Raw genomic sequence first — 20,688 nt, forward strand, 5'->3', positions numbered from 1 at the left:
ATAGAACGAAGTTTTGATGCGTCGGTCTATTTTAATAAAACTTCTACGGGTCTCTACTGAACTACAACTATCGTCATGAGAGGTCGCGAACTTCGCAATCGTTGATTCGAAATTGCATGTAAAATCAAACGCACATGTTGATGTTGACATTCCAATTTTATCTTGTTTGTGTTATCAACGAATTGATTCAATAATATTTTACATATGAATTTTTTATTTATGGTCTGTAACCTCTGTTTCACGCATAATCTGTATCTATCACAAGTTACTCCTATTAACAATTCGAACAGACATTCTGCTGCTGCTCTTTTATCGGATTTGTATACTGTTCGGAGGAATTAGAATTTCAGGTCACCGGAAACGTGCGTAACGCAATAGAGGGGGAAATGGGATCTAAAACCGATGAGCTTTGGCCTGTAGCTACTCTAATCAGTGATATTTTCTGTTTTTGTTTCAGCAAGGGAACGTTTTCCGTCATCGAGCAGCACAGACGACGACCAAAGCGGGTCGGACGTCGAACATGAATCCGCGGGAATGCGAAACGGCAAAGCCCACTCGGGGATGCTCCATTCCGGAACTCATTCCGTGCGCAAACGCCGTGGTAACCTACCTAAACACTCCGTAAAGATACTCAAGAGATGGCTTTACGAGCACAGGTACAACGCGTATCCGAGCGACAGCGAGAAACTCACCCTCAGCCAAGAAGCGAACCTAACGGTACTTCAGGTCGGTGGCTTTCAAATTTATAGTCATTCGTTTTCTCGTCGTGGGCATACAGATCTACCCACAGCGAGTATTACAAAGTAACGAAAAGTAACGTAATTTAAAAGAAAAAATTTCACTCCCTGCAGGTTTGCAATTGGTTTATCAACGCGAGGAGACGTATTCTACCTGAGATGATCAGGCGGGAAGGTCACGATCCTCTACAGTATACGATATCTCGCCGGGGGAAAAAAATGGCTGGTGGAAGTCATCAACAGGCCTCGAGTCTTAGTCCACGCGCAAATCAAACATGGGATCCGCTGGCTGGGATGAGCGCACCCAAAAGAAGCAGGGATCACGATTACGATGATGCCGCCGGGCTCATGTATAGGTGAGACAACGTCTGCTCCAATTAATTTCAGTTGAGGACAAGTTTGGGTGATAGTTTTTACCAGTAAATTTATGGCGAAGCGAGATACTTGATGAATCGCATGGCAATTACGGAGAATCTTGAAAAAAGAGTTGGACGAAAATATGCCGATTCTCCCAACATTACGTAATATTGTTAATTTAACTTTTTCTTTTTTGGTATGCTTAGGAGTGAGGAAGACAGTCCAAACGATTACGAAAGCAGTTCACACAGCGAGGAAGAGCGTCCTACGACTCAGTGGCCTAGCGTGATCGTCTACCCGTATTCCGAAACCAAAGTCGAGCACAATAATCAACTGACCTATGGAAATCCGATTACTCACCCTGCCCGTAGAGGGTAAGCATTAGATCAATTACATGCCCTAAATACCTGGCATGTGATGTTTGGCTTTTGCAGATGTAGTTAGAATAAGAAGTTGTAGAATTTCTTAATAATATACTCCTACGAGTTTTGGGGCTCCAAATGCGAGTCTGTAACGAACTCCTTGATAAATGGAATAATTTCCCAGAAATTACACTCACACTCGCTCATTTAGTAAACTTGACAGTAGTTTGTTGTAACTACTTAGAAAAAAAAAAAAGATTTGTTGATATGAAATTAGCCACCTGCAGTGTGGTTCATAAGCTTTTGAGCATTAATAGCAAAGGGTTTGAAAAACTCTTGTTTAATAAAGCCACCAAGACTAATGGCGTCTGATCGACAACCTTAATTTTAGGGACGACCACGTCACTACCGTAAGTGAAGCTGCCTATTGGAGTGCTCCCAGACAGCATTTGACGACAACGCCAGACGTGCAGCACGAAACAGAAGTATACAGTACTCACAGCCCGCACAATGACGAAACTCCACCTCCGACACCCCCCGAAGAGGATAAGGACAAGTTCAAGTGCCTGTATTTGTTAGTGGAGGCGGCTGTTGCTGTACAACAGCAAGAAAAGGAGCGTGAAGGAACTGTAGTTTAACGTTATTATACTGGGTGCACTACTGCGTTGCAGGGACATAATATGGCGCACGTCGGAGTGGCAGTCATAGAGTGATGTTGTTTTTTCAATACCTTGAGATTCAGTGCGCCGTTTAGTGATTGAAACTGAAAAATAGCATACAACAAGAAATCTAAAACGCGTTTAGGCTGTTCATACGGTTACTTATAGCCGTTTAGGGAAACTACACGAATGTTTTACATGATTGACTTATGATTTCCTCAAAAATACTGTTATATCTTCGAAGAAGTCAAACCCTAAAGACTTACAATGAAGGATACAACCTTTGCGGCTTGGTTTGCAAACCAATTGAAATAATATGATACTTCCTGTCGTATGGTTCAGAAATATCAATGAAGTAATGATTATTGATAAAAATGAATGAACTCTGATAGGTTGATTTTTTCCTGATAATTTTTTCGTGCAATCACAAACAATGAAGACCTGCCAGAAAAAATTTTCAAACTATTTACTGGAAGGCATTTATTCTTGCTGCTCGTTAATGAAGCTTTTGAACAAATGCTGTGAAATAAAACAATTAGAAAAAGGTAGCTATTTATGTAATTATAATACGACACGGTAAACCAAACATAGAATACGTGACAAATCAACAGAAACATATCTACCATTTCAGTGGAAAGATAGTGAAGCAATGACTTTTTGGTGTGCGGAAGGTATGTGGCGATATTGCAAGGCTCTGCTGATGCAGTTTCAAAAGTTTCGCTGTTTATACGCGAGGTTTGCATAAAAAATTTTGAACACTGAAAATTTTTTCTGCGCGCACATGAATTGTAACAAATTTTGAGATTAACAACAAAGTAGGTCTGAAGCTAAAGGCTTGTGTCTTTGTACGTTGTTGATGACCACTCGAAGATTGGAAAATACTTTATTTTCTTTCACTACATCCATATACAACTAAATGTTGACACGAATTTTTTTTTATACTGTTAGTGTCGTTGTTTCCCTTACTCATGCTTTTTCTTCCAAATATTATCTTGTAGGCCATACCATCGATGAAATTAGATGCGTCAAAATGGCGCTTGAAAATATCTTTGGAAGTTGCATTTATAACCGCCAATTCCGAATGGCTATTGACGAGAACGAAGAAATCGTTGAAAAAAACGAAAAAAAAGAAAACAATATGTTCTTAGAGGTAAAGTGAAAACAAGTCTCAGTTTTGAGTTCTTGAAAAAAAATTATTTGATCTAGATCTTCCTCAGGGGAACGATAATTTCATTGACATGTTGTATTACGTTTCTCGCGTCGTTAATTGTGTTTCGAAAATTGTCAATCGAAACATGATATCATATATTTTGAAATAATGCATATACACATACGACGTATGATGTATTCATTATACATATAACTGAAATTATCTGTTCACATCGGCAAAATGTGCATTGAAAGCGAAATACATGTAATGGAATTACTTAGCAATAATAATATATATTTGGACATTTGATATTCTTTACGAATACGCGCGAAAATGGTGGCAATGTGAATTGATAAATTTATAAACGTATGAAATTTTTCGTAATGCAGAAAGTGATTCCTAAATGTAACGAGGAAGATATGTATACCGCAGTTATTTAGTTTATAATTACGAGGATGTTGAGTGATTTTACTGACCACACGAGGTTATTGGTTATTTACTTAATAAAACTGATTGCTGAGTGATGACGTTTTCTTTAAACAGTCTTTCCCGGTCAAGTATGGGTATGATTTTCTATTTCATGTTCGTTTAACGATATGTATAATTATCGCATATCGTCGCTTGTCTGTTGTTCGTTTAAAGAAAGAAACCGATTGATTGATCAGTTTTTTTTTGTTTTTTTTTTTTTATTTCTATCGGAGTTGTGTTCGATTTTCCTCTCTTTTTCTTCTTCATTTTATTCTACCCAATCCGTTCACTTTCACCACCTATTACTAATGAATTCATGTCAATTATTATTGTGCCCGGTATTAACTGATGCTCAAGATGGCTTCTTCTTTTACAATTTTTATTGAATATCGTATCCAGGTTCGTATTTGCCAGAAGATAAAACGCATAAATTGAAAGCTTTCAAATTCAAAAGAGTGAAAGTATCGTTTGAATATAAGACATTCTATTATTTATTATTTTACACGTGCTGGTAGCAGCCTTGGTTAATAGCGAAATTGATGTGATTTTTCCAGTGGAACTTTGCATAGTCAAGTTCAAAGAAATATATATTCAGTAATTTGGCAGCGTTTAAGTGTTTCAAACGATGATAACGACTCATTGACTTGAAGTTCTGGATCCAAAGATACTCAAATTTAGTTTACAAAATCATATGAATATGAAACAACCTCGGCCTATGGCGTCTTAAATTCTGTCAACAACAATGCGAACCTACTTTGTCTTGGTATTGATTCGTTTATTGTTACGAAAATATTTTTAAATAACAAAAAATTAGAAAATGAATTTAAAAAAACTAAAAAACTACGAAGGGAAAAAACTGTTATACGTTATATAAAACTGTTATATATCGCGAAAAATTGGTACAAACACCAAAGACTTACTTAATTAAATACTATAATTATTAATGATCATGCAGATATCGATCAGGTTTCGATGATAGGAATGTGTGAGCCAGCGTTTCTCGTTTTCCTTTCTTTTTTTCTCTTGTTTTTTTTCTCTTCTTAATATACTACGTGTGAGTTAAGTAGCGATCATTTGTTAGATGAGCTCCAATGAAACTGAAACAAGAAAAGTTGTTGTATGTACAAATTATTATGCAAATTTATTTTAGTATATAATGATTGTTAAGATTAAACCGTAGATATAGCTTAGTAATCTACATACCCTAGTTTTCACTATTACAAATAAAAATACAAGAGCTCCGCGTCGAATCATTTCATAGGCTGTGTTATAAATGTAGTCACAGATCAGTTACATACTTAACTTTAACAGAGCTGATCGCTTTCAGAAAATTCAACAATCAGTCCGGTTTAACACGATTTTTATTACCACTCCATTTTCATTAAGTTAAGACACGAATAAGTTTGTTATAATTTTATTTGCCATTTGCAAAAACTTCCTTAATCTAGAAAAAATAACAATTATTTGTTTTTCATGTTGCTCCGAATGTTTGAATCTTTTCTCAAATATCTCTTTTATATATATACATATTATGTACCGTGAACCAAATGATAAATATCACTTTTTTTCCCTCCTTCATGTTTTTTTTTTTTATGGTTGTATTACCTATTTCATGATTTTGTGCATGGTGTTAGCAAAGCCTAGTGACTAACGTGAATGATACTGATCTGTGGTTATATACAGGCACACGTATACTCGCATATATACATATAGATTTAAGCGTTCATCCCCAATCCCATTCAAAAGAAAATGAAAGAAACATTATCCCCGTTGTCACAAAAGATAGTGCTCATTTATTATTAACCAATCTTATAAGCAACCCTAGTTTCGCTGAATATTTCTTTTTTACTGTGAAAGCAAAAAGAAATTGAATATTTTTCATAACACGAAAGTCCGATGCGGTTCGTTGCTGGTATATGGTTGTTGATTATTGGCGAGAATTTAAAATTAAATAATATTGTTATCTATTAATAATTGTAGAAAAGAATCGAGATACGTTTATATACAAAAAATATAAGAAAACCGAAAACAATAAAAAAAAAGAGAGAAACTTGTGGTTCTAGGTAGAAAAAAAGAAGGAATGCTATTTTTTTTCTAACCAGTGCGCACTGCCATAGTGTCCGAAGTGTCTTAAAACCGTTAACATTTATATTCTATCCAATTCATCTGCATCGTGGAACATTTTTATTGCATTTGCGATTTTGCTGAAGTTGATATGGATAGATTATAGTGGAAAACGAATTTTACATAAGATACGTATATCAGTAGAACAAAATGTTTAAAAAAATGTAATACTATTAAACTGCGATTGCGAATGTCTCTTTCTTTTTATACAGCTACGCTTTATTATCGTAGAAAAGCCAACTTGAATTTTTTTTCGAAAGAAATGTCAAATACCGTAAAACCAACTTAAACTTAACTGAGAAGGCATCCCGCACTAGAGTTCCTAGATCCCAGTTATATATATAGACGACCTCACCAACTAATGAACTAGTTTAATTTTAATTATTGTAATATTCAACTTAACAATTGTTACGATAAATAAGTACGTTGATAATAGGTAAGCACACACAAGGGTGCCTTCTTTCAGAGGTCCTTCCTCAAAGGACTTCTTGGCATAACCATAGCCAGCTATATAATCGGGTGTTTTTATTTGTAAATGTCGGGCGATTTTCCGTAGTTCAAATTGCTGTTTTATACGATGACGTGCGTGAAGGGAAAATCGTTTGCTATTATTATATCATTCGATTGTATTGTTGGTTGTCTGTTCATAACGTTGAACCCCTAAAGCTTAAGTATTATTTTATAAGCCAAACTGAGAAAAAAACAAAACAATGCTCTTCCCAAATGCATCAACTTATCAATGCAACTTGACACATTTTTTGTACGAGATGAAAATTTTTGTAATAAAAAACGACTATTAAAATACAATAAAAATATAAGTATAAACGTAAATGATGAATAGTTTTAATAGAAAATATAGGGAAGGGCATCATACTGTGTAAAGGATTTATGCCTAGAGTCGTCTTACTACAGGCATTATCTCTACATCCAACCAAATATAGCGCTGTACGAAATTGGGGGAAAAAACGTATTTAGATCAATATCACCTTGAGCATAACAAAAGGAAAAAAAGAAACGAAAAAAACTATGCATATATTAAAGCAGTAAACACAGATACGCTCAACTATTGATAATTTATTACATAGTTACGGAATAGAAGGAAAGGAGGTTCAACTATTGAAAATAAATATATCGTTAGACAATAATGAAAAACGTTAATTAACTAATGTTTAAGTAATTTTAAGTTGAGTTGCGTATGTATGTACAGGTGCCATAACAGGACATACGATCGTATCGTTAATTACAATTAAATGCAAGTAATCATATTTAATATGTTATTTACTCATTTTCTTAATGAGTACACACTTGTTTGTCTCAATTTGTAAGCGATTTGTTGTAATGTCCTATGCTATCTTAATGCAATTGCGATAACGTTTAAGCGATATTGCCGGTATTGTCAAGGTTGGAAGCCTTGTGTATTTGGAGTGTTAGATTGTGGGAGTCAATAATTCTCTTTTTATTTTAATTGAAAAATTGTAGGCAGGACACGCGTTGATTTCACCAGGAAGTTCGGGATTCTATCGTTTTATTTCTTTCATTTTAATTATTACACATGGTGAAAAATCAAACGCACTATTATGTTTGTTCGTTTGTACCTAACAGAAAAATATTCATCAATGTTATACTCACTTATATTCATGCTTACGTTTAGTTTTTGCGAAAAGAATCGATTAGATTCTTGTGATACTTTATTATACATTTATTGCTCCACTTTATGGCGACATCCGGATGTTTTTGCAATTGTATTACGGTGCAGGTCTTTAACGTAATTTAGGCTTAGTCGTATTATAGTAAGCTATTATTCGATTCGCAGACCTACAATAAAGCATGTTGTGAATTTTAAACATTTATTTTCTGTTTATGAATTACTTTACCCTGGAAGATGATGTGGGCTATTCTGCTGCCACGACAAGAGCATAAACATATTTTCAGATAACGTGGCACACCTTACATCATTTTGCGGAATGTCCTTTTAAGCATGGGATAAAATTCGAATGAAACACTTGATTTTTTTTACTATGGCTGTTCACGATAATCATGGCAAAATTTTAAAACAGAATATCGGTTCTGTATCAACTTGTCCACCTTGTGCAAGAAACGTGGCGATAGGTTGTTATAATCACAAGTCACAACTGTCGGTTACTGGGCTATAAATGTATGCCAAGATAGCATTGAGGTACGGGGATTGAATAGTTAAATGATCATACGGTCAGTGGCGCAAAATCTGAAGACTGTGGCGATGGTGGTGGTTACGGTATACAGGAGGTGGGGAGATTCTTGAACAGGATGGTGCCTCGCGTATGCAAGCCTCGCGTGCAGTACTGAAGCCGCTCTTCTTCGCGAATCACGCTTGATGGAAATACTTTTACCGTCAGCTCAATAAATATTGTTAGCTTCTAAAGTTACACGTGTTTGTTGAAATGATTATAATTGAATAATGAGAGAAGATTTTAAGTGTACGTTATAATTGTACAATTACAGCGTAAATATTGTTGACCAATGCCTTCGGTTTAATTGTCCGCGCAGTAAAATCAGAGAGTAAACTCACAGAACCATAGTAATAAAATTAAACGTGATTTAAATAATTTCCAAAATATCATTGATGTTTTTTCACTATTCTGTTGAAACTAAAAAGTAATACGCGTTAAATTGTGACTTTAATTATCAATACTATTGATAGTTATTATAAACGTAAGCTATGTACCTTACACGAAACAACGATATCAGTTCAATCGCAATTTGTGTAACGAGTTCCGTTCTCTGAACATTCACAAGAAAACTGAAAAGCACCTAAGTGAAGCGAAATACACGACAACCAAGTCTGGCAGCAGAGAGGAAATATGCCATAGCCCTGTTACTCAGCGTGCATCAACGTTACTCCACATTTTTACGAATCTTCTCCATTCCTGGCCGTCGTGCTGAATCAAGATTCATACGTTCAAACCGCACGAAGGTAATATTTCTATTAAACTATCATGAAACTATAATAACTTTAATGAGGTCTGCTCCCAAAGTATAACAAAACCATTTTGGTCAATCTATATTTCAGTTCTACATAAAATAATGTTTAATGGTATTGAAGTGTTGATGTAGCCCCACTTTGCACCCACGCTGTGGGGAATAATCATTGTCTACACAAGCTGTCAACGTACTGTTCAGTTGTCACGTTCATCCGAATCACCCTAACCGTTCAACGAGTAATTACAAAATGATGATCAAGTTTATGAGCCGTCGCTCTTCTATAGAATCGGTACGTAAACTGTGCCGAGAGTATGAATGTGGAATTACGCTGTAATCTATAAGATAGTGTAGTTAGCGAGTTAAACAGGAATTTCAAGCCTTCGCACACAGGATAAAATTTTTATAGATCTGTAGCTCCTAGAACCAATGCATATAACGGTAAAGGGTGAAGACTATCAAAAACGCAGACAAGAAAGGCTGTGATATGACTGTGAAAATACGATTGAAAAAATTGTACAGTGATACTGTAGGTATAATTGTCTTTACTGTAGACTTCCATATTCGCACACGGAAACATTGTTGTGAATTAGAAAGTTTCGGAAATCAATTGATAAAAATGCAAGCTAGGGCGTGATTTTGCCAAAAGATACTGTCACGTGTAATCCCAAGTCGCTACGGACTGCGGATCGAAAGTTAGGCTTAACGAATAAAAAATTACTTTATATCTTCATCGTCTTTTTTCAGCTGTTGATCCTAAAATGTTCAAGACGTTTTTTTAGAATTACTGGGGTCCAATTAGTCTAAAAAAAGGTCATTTCAATCGATTCCAAGATAAAAAGTTTCCCGCTCCAAAATCGCGGAAAATGGAAAGTGATTTGAAATAAGACTGAAATGACTTTATTTAGATACTGCATTGCCGCACCTACACGTAATAGGCATAGTTTAAAGTCATTTCGAGCAGCAAGTTAAAAATGAAAGTAAAAGAACGGAATATTTTCTTCGTATCTCCTCAGCTGTTGGCCTTACGAGGTTTCAATGGCATTTTCTCAGTTCCTCGGGGTCCATATAGTCTGGCAAGGATCGTATGAATCGATATTCTTTTGGCTCTAAATGTTCCGAAAGAGGAATGCTTAATCCCTTTTTCAATTTTTGCAGTCGGACACTTGCCAATTTTAAATAATGCTGGAACTGATTCCGTGATACGCTGTATCGACGGAAATTTGCTAAAGGAATTGATTGCGCATGGTTCCCAGTCGCTGCGAGTCACATGTTACAGCCCAAAGAACGAGAAATTTTCCTCGTATTTCTTCAGCTGTTGCTCCTACGGGATTTTGAATGCCTCTTCTGATTTTTTGGGGTGCGATTATTGTAGAAGGGGTCATTTCGATCGATTTCAAGTCAAAAAGCTGCTGGGTAAGGAATCGCAGGACAAGGAAGGCTGACCCTGCGAACGGCAAACCAATACTTTCGACCGGAAATCATGGAATTTGTAGTGGACTTTCAAAGACGTGGGAATGGGGAGTCATGCAGTCAACGCAACTGAGTTTTAATTCCGGTTCATGAAATGTGCCTTCATTATGGTGCAAGTGTTCGAGTGTCAGTGTGTGGTGAATGAACAGGTTGCCAAATGATATTTGAGAGTATTAGATAAGAATGTGTAAAGCTAACTGAACATTCCATAAGAAAACTGACTATTATACGAGTATTAAGGTGAGGCAGTACTATAGGTATGACCTTCGGAAGTATATGAAAAATAGTATATAAGATGTCAATTAATGTAGTTTTATGATAATACATGAGGTTCCGGCCTGTGCACAGATGCACTGCACTTCCGCAGAATACGATACGTATACAATTGTATTGATTTACGAAACCTGGAATGAAATGAAAGAATATATCAAATTTTGTGTGCTTTCTTCACGTTGCCTCAGTTGTAGGTCTGCGCTCTTATTGACGTCATTTCTGCATTTTGAAGGGTACTTTTCGTGTAGAAGAAGTCATTCGAATCGCTCCTAAGACTATTGATTTTTTGACGAATATATGAAGGCCTTTGAATTTTTAGCAATTTTTGGGAATTTTGAAAAATGTTCTCTTACGCTCTATATCATCGCAATTTTACGCAAGAAATCGATTGCACGCGTTCCCAGTACGCTGAGTACGAAATCTGGAATGTTACAGCAAAAAAACTGAGGATTTGATTCGACATTTCTTTGCTGTTCGTCCGACGCTCTTTTTCGTCCGCTTTGTGAGTTCCTGGGGATCCAATTACCCTAGAAAGGGTCATACTAATCGATTCCAAAACGAGAAATTTTCGGCTCCGAAAATGACCAAAAGAGTATGGCTAACCCCTTTAGATTTTTAGCGAAGATTTTGACGACTTTGGAAAGTACTGCAATTATTTCTTTAGAGCACTATTCCGACGTAACTTTGCGAGAAAAATCGATTGCGCGCAGTCCCAATACGCTGCGAGCAACGGATCAGAAGTTACAGCCAAAAAACTGCAAATTTTCATCGTCATTTCTCTGCTGTTGGTCCTACGCATTTTTTGATGTGTTTTTTGAGTTCCTGGGGTTCCAATGAGCCTAAAAACGGTCTTACAAATCAATTCGGAGACCAGAAGTTTGGGTTCCAAAAATCGCAAGAAAAGTAAGGCTAACCCCTTTGGATTTTTGGCGAAAATTTTGACGACTTTGAAAAGTGCTGTAATGAATTCTTTAAAGCACTATTCCGACGTAATTTTGCGAGAGAAATCGATTGAGCGCAGTCCCGATACGCTGCGAGCAACGGATCGAAAGTTACAGCCAAAAAACTGCAAATTTTCATTGTCATTTCTCTGCTGTTGGTCCTACGCATTTTTTAATGTGTTTTTTGAGTTCCTGGGGTTCCAATTAGCCTAAAAACGGTCATACAAATCAATTCGGAGACCAGAAATTTTTGGCTCCAAAAATCGCAAGAAAAGTAAGGCTAACCCCTTTGGATTTTTGGCGAAAATTTTGACGACTTTGAAAAGTGCTGCAATTATTTCTTTAGAGCACTATTCCGACGTAATTTTGCGAGAGAAATCGATTGAGCGCAGTCCCAATACGCTGCGAGCAACGGATCAAAAGTTACAGCCAAAAAACTGCAAATTTTCATCGTCATTTCTCTGCTGTTGGTCCTACGCATTTTTTGATGTGTTTTTTGAGTTCCTGGGGTTCCAATTAGCCTAGAAACGGTCATACAAATCAAGTCGGAGACCAGAAATTTTTGGCTCCATAAATCGCAAGAAAAGTAAGGCTAACCCCTTTGGATTTTTGGCGAAAATTTTGACAACTTTGAAAAGTGCTGCAATTAATTCTTTGGAGCACTATTCCGACGTAATTTTGCGAGAGAAATCGATTGAGCGCAGTCCCAATACGCTGCGAGCAACGGATCAAAAGTTACAGCCAAAAAACTGCAAATTTTCATCGTCATTTCTCTGCTGTTGGTCCTACGCATTTTTTGATGTGTTTTTTGAGTTCCTGGGGTTCCAATTAGCCTAGAAACGGTCATACAAATCAATTCGGAGACTAGAAATTTTTGGCTCCAAAAATCGCAAGAAAAGTAAGGCTAACCCCTTTGGATTTTTGGCGAAAATTTTGACGACTTTGAAAAGTGCTGCAATTAATTCTTTAGAGCACTATTCCGACGTAATTTTGCGAGAGAAATCGATTGAGCGCAGTCCCAATACGCTGCGAGCAACGGATCAAAAGTTACAGCGAAAAAACTGCAAATTTTCATCGTCATTTCTCTGCTGTTGGTCCTACGCATTTTTTGATGTGTTTTTTGAGTTCCTGGGGTTCCAATTAGCCGAGAAACGGTCATACAAATCAATTCGGAGACCAGAAATTTTTAGCTCCAAAAATCGCAAGAAAAGTAAGGCTAACCCCTTTGGATTTTTAGCGAAAATTTTGACGACTTTGAAAAGTGCTGCAATTAATTCTTTAGAGCACTATTCCGACGTAATTTTGCGAGAGAAATCGATTGAGCGCAGTCACAATACGCTGCGAGCAACGGATCAAAAGTTACAGCCAAAAAACTGCAAATTTTCATCGTCATTTCTCTGCTGTTGGTCCTACGCATTTTTTGATGTGTTTTTTGAGTTCCTGGGGTTCCAATTAGCCTAGAAACGGTCATACAAATCAATTCGGAGACCAGAAATTTTTGGCTCCAAAAATCGCAAGAAAAGTAAGGCTAACCCCTTTGGATTTTTGGCGAAAATTTTGACGACTTTGAAAAGTGCTGCAATTAATTCTTTAGAGCACTATTCCGACGTAATTTTGCGAGAGAAATCGATTGAGCGCAGTCACAATACGCTGCGAGCAACGGATCAAAAGTTACAGCGAAAAAACTGCAAATTTTCATCGTCATTTCTCTGCTGTTGGTCCTACGCATTTTTTGATGTGTTTTTTGAGTTCCTGGGGTTCCAATTAGCCCAGAAACGGTCATACAAATCGATTCGGAGATCAGAAATTTTTGGCTCCAAAAATCGCAAGAAAAGTAAGGCTAGCCCCTTTGGATTTTTGGCGAAAATTTTGACGACTTTGAAAAGTGCTGCAATTAATTCTTTAGAGCACTATTCCGACGTAATTTTGCGAGAGAAATCGCTTGAGCGCAGTCTTAATACGCTGCGAGCAACGGATCAAAAGTTACAGCCGAAAAACTGCAAATTTTCATCGTCATTTCTCTGCTGTTGGTCCTACGCATTTTTTGATGTGTTTTTTGAGTTCCTGGGGTTCCAATTAGCCTAGAAACGGTCATACAAATCAATTCGGAGACCAGAAATTTTTAGCTCCAAAAATCGCAAGAAAAGTAAGGCTAACCCCTTTGGATTTTTGGCGAAAATTTTGACGACTTTGAAAAGTGCTGCAAATAATTCTTTAGAGCACTATTCCGACGTAATTTTGCGAGAGAAATCGATTGAGCGCAGTCTTAATACGCTGCGAGCAACGGATAAAAAGTTACAGCGAAAAAACTGCAAATTTTCATCGTCATTTCTCTGCTGTTGGTCCTACGCATTTTTTGATGTGTTTTTTGAGTTCCTGGGGTTCCAATTAGCCCAGAAACGGTCATACAAATCAATTCGAAGATCAGAAATTTTTGGCTCCAAAAATCGCAAGAAAAGTAAGGCTAACCCCTTTGGATTTTTGGCGAAAATTTTGACGGCTTTGAAAAGTGCTGCAATTAATTCTTTAGAGCACTATTCCGACGTAATTTTGCGAGAGAAATCGATTGAGCGCAGTCCCAATACGCTGCGAGCAACGGATCAAAAGTTACAGCCAAAAAACTGCAAATTTTCATCGTCATTTCTCTGCTGTTGGTCCTACGCATTTTTTGATGTGTTTTTTGAGTTCCTGGGGTTCCAATTAGCCTAGAAACGGTCATACAAATCAATTCGGAGACCAGAAATTTTTGGCTCCAAAAATCGCAAGAAAAGTAAGGCTAACCCCTTTGGATTTTTGGCGAAAATTTTGACGACTTTGAGAAGTGCTGCAATTAATTCTTCAGAGCACTATTCCGACGTAATTTTGCGAGAGAAATCGATTGAGCGCAGTCACAATACGCTGCGAGCAACGGATCAGAAGTTACAGCCAAAAAACTGCAAATTTTCATCGTCATTTCTCTGCTGTTGGTCCTACGCATTTTTTGATGTGTTTTTTGAGTTCCTGGGGTTCCAATTAGCCTAGAAACGGTCATACAAATCAATTCGGAGACCAGAAATTTTTGGCTCCAAAAATCGCAAGAAAAGTAAGGCTAACCCCTTTGGATTTTTGGCGAAAATTTTGACGACTTTGAAAAGTGCTGCAATTAATTCTTTAGAGCACTATTCCGACGTAATTTTGCGAGAGAAATCGATTGAGCGCAGTCCCAATACGCTGCGAGCAACGGATCAAAAGTTACAGCGAAAAAACTGCAAATTTTCATCGTCATTTCTCTGCTGTTGGTCCTACGCATTTTTTGATGTGTTTTTTGAGTTCCTGGGGTTCCAATTAGCCTAGAAACGGTCATACAAATCAATTCGGAGACCAGAAATTTTTAGCTCCAAAAATCGCAAGAAAAGTAAGGCTAACCCCTTTGGATTTTTGGCGAAAATTTTGACGACTTTGAAAAGTGCTGCAATTAATTCTTTAGAGCACTATTCCGACGTAATTTTGCGAGAGAAATCGATTGAGCGCGGTCACAATACGCTGCGAGCAACGGATCAAAAGTTACAGCCAAAAAACTGCAAATTTTCATCGTCATTTCTCTGCTGTTGGTCCTACGCATTTTTTGATGTGTTTTTTGAGTTCCTGGGGTTCCAATTAGCCTAGAAACGGTCATACAAATCAATTCGGAGACCAGAAATTTTTGGCTCCAAAAATCGCAAGAAAAGTAAGGCTAACCCCTTTGGATTTTTGGCGAAAATTTTGACGACTTTGAAAAGTGCTGCAATTAATTCTTTAGAGCACTATTCCGACGTAATTTTGCGAGAGAAATCGATTGAGCGCAGTCACAATACGCTGCGAGCAACGGATCAAAAGTTACAGCGAAAAAACTGCAAATTTTCATCGTCATTTCTCTGCTGTTGGTCCTACGCATTTTTTGATGTGTTTTTTGAGTTCCTGGGGTTCCAATTAGCCCAGAAACGGTCATACAAATCGATTCGGAGATCAGAAATTTTTGGCTCCAAAAATCGCAAGAAAAGTAAGGCTAACCCCTTTGGATTTTTGGCGAAAATTTTGACGACTTTGAAAAGTGCTGCAATTAATTCTTTAGAGCACTATTCCGACGTAATTTTGCGAGAGAAATCGCTTGAGCGCAGTCTTAATACGCTGCGAGCAACGGATCAAAAGTTACAGCCAAAAAACTGCAAATTTTCATCGTCATTTCTCTGCTGTTGGTCCTACGCATTTTTTGATGTGTTTTTTGAGTTCCTGGGGTTCCAATTAGCCTAGAAACGGTCATACGAATCAATTCGGAGACCAGAAATTTTTAGCTCCAAAAATCGCAAGAAAAGTAAGGCTAACCCCTTTGGATTTTTGGCGAAAATTTTGACGACTTTGAAAAGTGCTGCAAATAATTCTTTAGAGCACTATTCCGACGTAATTTTGCGAGAGAAATCGATTGAGCGCAGTCTTAATACGCTGCGAGCAACGGATCAAAAGTTACAGCGAAAAAACTGCAAATTTTCATCGTCATTTCTCTGCTGTTGGTCCTACGCATTTTTTGATGTGTTTTTTGAGTTCCTGGGGTTCCAATTAGCCCAGAAACGGTCATACAAATCAATTCGAAGATCAGAAATTTTTGGCTCCAAAAATCGCAAGAAAAGTAAGGCTAACCCCTTTGGATTTTTGGCGAAAATTTTGACGGCTTTGAAAAGTGCTGCAATTAATTCTTTAGAGCACTATTCCGACGTAATTTTGCGAGAGAAATCGATTGAGCGCAGTCCCAATACGCTGCGAGCAACGGATCAAAAGTTACAGCCAAAAAACTGCAAATTTTCATCGTCATTTCTCTGCTGTTGGTCCTACGCATTTTTTGATGTGTTTTTTGAGTTCCTGGGGTTCCAATTAGCCTAGAAACGGTCATACAAATCAATTCGAAGATCAGAAATTTTTGGCTCCAAATATCGCAAGAAAAGTAAGGCTAACCCCTTTGGATTTTTGGCGAAAATTTTGACGACTTTGAAAAGTGCTGCAATTAATTCTTTAGAGCACTATTCCGACGTAATTTTGCGAGAGAAATCGATTGAGCGCAGTCACAATACGCTGCGAGCAACGGATCAAAAGTTACAGCCGAAAAACTGCAAATTTTCATCGTCATTTCTCTGCTGTTGGTCCTACGCATTTTTTGATGTGTTTTTTGAGTTCCTGGGGTTCCAATTAGCCTAGAAACGGTCATACAAATCAATTCGGAGACCAGAAATTTTTGGCTCCAAAAATCGCAAGAAAAGTAAGGCTAACCCCTTTGGATTTTTGGCGAAAATTTTGACGACTTTGAAAAGTGCTGCAATCAATTCTTTAGAGCACTATTCCGACGTAATTTTGCGAGAGAAATCGATTGAGCGCAGTCACAATACGCTGCGAGCAACGGATCAAAAGTTACAGCGAAAAAACTGCAAATTTTCATCGTCATTTCTCTGCTGTTGGTCCTACGCATTTTTTGATGTGTTTTTTGAGTTCCTGGGGTTCCAATTAGCCCAGAAACGGTCATACAAATCGATTCGGAGATCAGAAATTTTTGGCTCCAAAAATCGCAAGAAAAGTAAGGCTAACCCCTTTGGATTTTTGGCGAAAATTTTGACGACTTTGAAAAGTGCTGCGATTAATTCTTTAGAGCACTATTCCGACGTAATTTTGCGAGAGAAATCGATTGATCGCAGTCACAATACGCTGCGAGCAACGGATCAAAAGTTACAGCCAAAAAACTGCAAATTTTCATCGTCATTTCTCTGCTGTTGGTCCTACGCATTTTTTGATGTGTTTTTTGAGTTCCTGGGGTTCCAATTAGCCTAGAAACGGTCATACAAATCAATTCGGAGACCAGAAATTTTTGGCTCCAAAAATCGCAAGAAAAGTAAGGCTAACCCCTTTGGATTTTTGGCGAAAATTTTGACGACTTTGAAAAGTGCTGCAATTAATTCTTTAGAGCACTATTCCGACGTAATTTTGCGAGAGAAATCGATTGAGCGCAGTCACAATACGCTGCGAGCAACGGATCAAAAGTTACAGCCAAAAAACTGCAAATTTTCATCGTCATTTCTCTGCTGTTGGTCCTACGCATTTTTTGATGTGTTTTTTGAGTTCCTGGGGTTCCAATTAGCCTAGAAACGGTCATACAAATCAATTCGGAGACCAGAAATTTTTGGCTCCAAAAATCGCAAGAAAAGTAAGGCTAACCCCTTTGGATTTTTGGCAAAAATTTTGACGACTTTGAAAAGTGCTGCAATTAATTCTTTAGAGCACTATTCCGACGTAATTTTGCGAGAGGAATCGATTGAGCGCAGTTACAATACGCTGCGAGCAACGGATCAAAAGTTACAGCCAAAAAACTGCAAATTTTCATCGTCATTTCTCTGCTGTTGGTCCTACGCATTTTTTGATGTGTTTTTTGAGTTCCTGGGGTTCCAATTAGCCTAGAAACGGTCATACAAATCAATTCGGAGACCAGAAATTTTTAGCTCCAAAAATCGCAAGAAAAGTAAGGCTAACCCCTTTGGATTTTTGGCGAAAATTTTGACGACTTTGAAAAGTGCTGCAATTAATTCTTTAGAGCACTATTCCGACGTAATTTTGCGAGAGAAATCGATTGAGCGCAGTCACAATACGCTGCGAGCAACGGATCAAAAGTTACAGCCAAAAAACTGCAAATTTTCATCGTCATTTCTCTGCTGTTGGTCCTACGCATTTTTTGATGTGTTTTTTGAGTTCCTGGGGTTCCAATTAGCCTAGAAACGGTCATACAAATCAATTCGGAGACCAGAAATTTTTGGCTCCAAAAATCGCAAGAAAAGTAAGGCTAACCCCTTTGGATTTTTGGCGAAAATTTTGACGACTTTGAAAAGTGCTGCAATTAATTCTTTAGAGCACTATTCCGACGTAATTTTGCGAGAGAAATCGATTGAGCGCAGTCACAATACGCTGCGAGCAACGGATCAAAAGTTACAGCGAAAAAACTGCAAATTTTCATCGTCATTTCTCTGCTGTTGGTCCTACGCATTTTTTGATGTGTTTTTTGAGTTCCTGGGGTTCCAATTAGCCTAGAAACGGTCATACAAATCAATTCGGAGACCAGAAATTTTTAGCTCCAAAAATCGCAAGAAAAGTAAGGCTAACCCCTTTGGATTTTTGGCGAAAATTTTGACGACTTTGAAAAGTGCTGCAATTAATTCTTTAGAGCACTATTCCGACGTAATTTTGCGAGAGAAATCGATTGAGCGCAGTCCCAATACGCTGCGAGCAACGGATCAAAAGTTACAGCGAAAAAACTGCAAATTTTCATCGTCATTTCTCTGCTGTTGGTCCTACGCATTTTTTGATGTGTTTTTTGAGTTCCTGGGGTTCCAATTAGCCTAGAAACGGTCATACAAATCAATTCGGAGACCAGAAATTTTTAGCTCCAAAAATCGCAAGAAAAGTAAGGCTAACCCCTTTGGATTTTTGGCGAAAATTTTGACGACTTTGAAAAGTGCTGCAATTAATTCTTTAGAGCACTATTCCGACGTAATTTTGCGAGAGAAATCGATTGAGCGCGGTCACAATACGCTGCGAGCAACGGATCAAAAGTTACAGCCAAAAAACTGCAAATTTTCATCGTCATTTCTCTGCTGTTGGTCCTACGCATTTTTTGATGTGTTTTTTGAGTTCCTGGGGTTCCAATTAGCCTAGAAACGGTCATACAAATCAATTCGGAGACCAGAAATTTTTGGCTCCAAAAATCGCAAGAAAAGTAAGGCTAACCCCTTTGGATTTTTGGCGAAAATTTTGACGACTTTGAAAAGTGCTGCAATTAATTCTTTAGAGCACTATTCCGACGTAATTTTGCGAGAGAAATCGATTGAGCGCAGTCACAATACGCTGCGAGCAACGGATCAAAAGTTACAGCGAAAAAACTGCAAATTTTCATCGTCATTTCTCTGCTGTTGGTCCTACGCATTTTTTGATGTGTTTTTTGAGTTCCTGGGGTTCCAATTAGCCCAGAAACGGTCATACAAATCGATTCGGAGATCAGAAATTTTTGGCTCCAAAAATCGCAAGAAAAGTAAGGCTAACCCCTTTGGATTTTTGGCGAAAATTTTGACGACTTTGAAAAGTGCTGCAATTAATTCTTTAGAGCACTATTCCGACGTAATTTTGCGAGAGAAATCGCTTGAGCGCAGTCTTAATACGCTGCGAGCAACGGATCAAAAGTTACAGCCAAAAAACTGCAAATTTTCATCGTCATTTCTCTGCTGTTGGTCCTACGCATTTTTTGATGTGTTTTTTGAGTTCCTGGGGTTCCAATTAGCCTAGAAACGGTCATACGAATCAATTCGGAGACCAGAAATTTTTAGCTCCAAAAATCGCAAGAAAAGTAAGGCTAACCCCTTTGGATTTTTGGCGAAAATTTTGACGACTTTGAAAAGTGCTGCAATTAATTCTTTAGAGCACTATTCCGACGTAATTTTGCGAGAGAAATCGATTGAGCGCAGTCCCAATACGCTGCGAGCAACGGATCAAAAGTTACAGCGAAAAAACTGCAAATTTTCATCGTCATTTCTCTGCTGTTGGTCCTACGCATTTTTTGATGTGTTTTTTGAGTTCCTGGGGTTCCAATTAGCCTAGAAACGGTCATACAAATCAATTCGGAGACCAGAAATTTTTAGCTCCAAAAATCGCAAGAAAAGTAAGGCTAACCCCTTTGGATTTTTGGCGAAAATTTTGACGACTTTGAAAAGTGCTGCAATTAATTCTTTAGAGCACTATTCCGACGTAATTTTGCGAGAGAAATCGATTGAGCGCGGTCACAATACGCTGCGAGCAACGGATCAAAAGTTACAGCCAAAAAACTGCAAATTTTCATCGTCATTTCTCTGCTGTTGGTCCTACGCATTTTTTGATGTGTTTTTTGAGTTCCTGGGGTTCCAATTAGCCTAGAAACGGTCATACAAATCAATTCGGAGACCAGAAATTTTTGGCTCCAAAAATCGCAAGAAAAGTAAGGCTAACCCCTTTGGATTTTTGGCGAAAATTTTGACGACTTTGAAAAGTGCTGCAATTAATTCTTTAGAGCACTATTCCGACGTAATTTTGCGAGAGAAATCGATTGAGCGCAGTCACAATACGCTGCGAGCAACGGATCAAAAGTTACAGCGAAAAAACTGCAAATTTTCA

At 37.7% G+C, this 20,688-nt stretch overlaps 2 protein-coding genes across 5 annotated transcripts in view; both read left to right on the plus strand.

The window, feature by feature from the left end:
• The window catches only part of LOC124411744 (homeobox protein TGIF2-like), a 78,325-nt gene extending 74,538 nt beyond the window's left edge, over window positions 1–3,787 (plus strand). For all 3 annotated transcript variants that reach the window (XM_046891132.1, XM_046891124.1, XM_046891115.1), the window contains 4 exons: window positions 458–726; window positions 852–1,093; window positions 1,301–1,468; window positions 1,848–3,787. In XM_046891132.1, coding sequence (XP_046747088.1) covers window positions 458–726; window positions 852–1,093; window positions 1,301–1,468; window positions 1,848–2,094 — 926 coding nt within the window. In that variant the 3' untranslated portion in view covers window positions 2,095–3,787. The remainder of the gene's footprint in view (window positions 1–457; window positions 727–851; window positions 1,094–1,300; window positions 1,469–1,847) is intronic.
• A 4,401-nt stretch (window positions 3,788–8,188) lies between these two features.
• LOC124416103 overlaps window positions 8,189–20,688 on the plus strand; it is a 33,099-nt gene continuing 20,599 nt past the window's right edge. For both annotated transcript variants that reach the window (XM_046896979.1, XM_046896980.1), the window contains exon 1: window positions 8,189–8,810. The gene's annotated coding sequence lies outside the window, so the exon portion shown is untranslated. The remainder of the gene's footprint in view (window positions 8,811–20,688) is intronic.

Source organism: Diprion similis, chromosome 2, assembly GCF_021155765.1.
Source record: "Diprion similis isolate iyDipSimi1 chromosome 2, iyDipSimi1.1, whole genome shotgun sequence".
NCBI classification, from domain to species: Eukaryota; Metazoa; Arthropoda; class Insecta; order Hymenoptera; family Diprionidae; genus Diprion; species Diprion similis.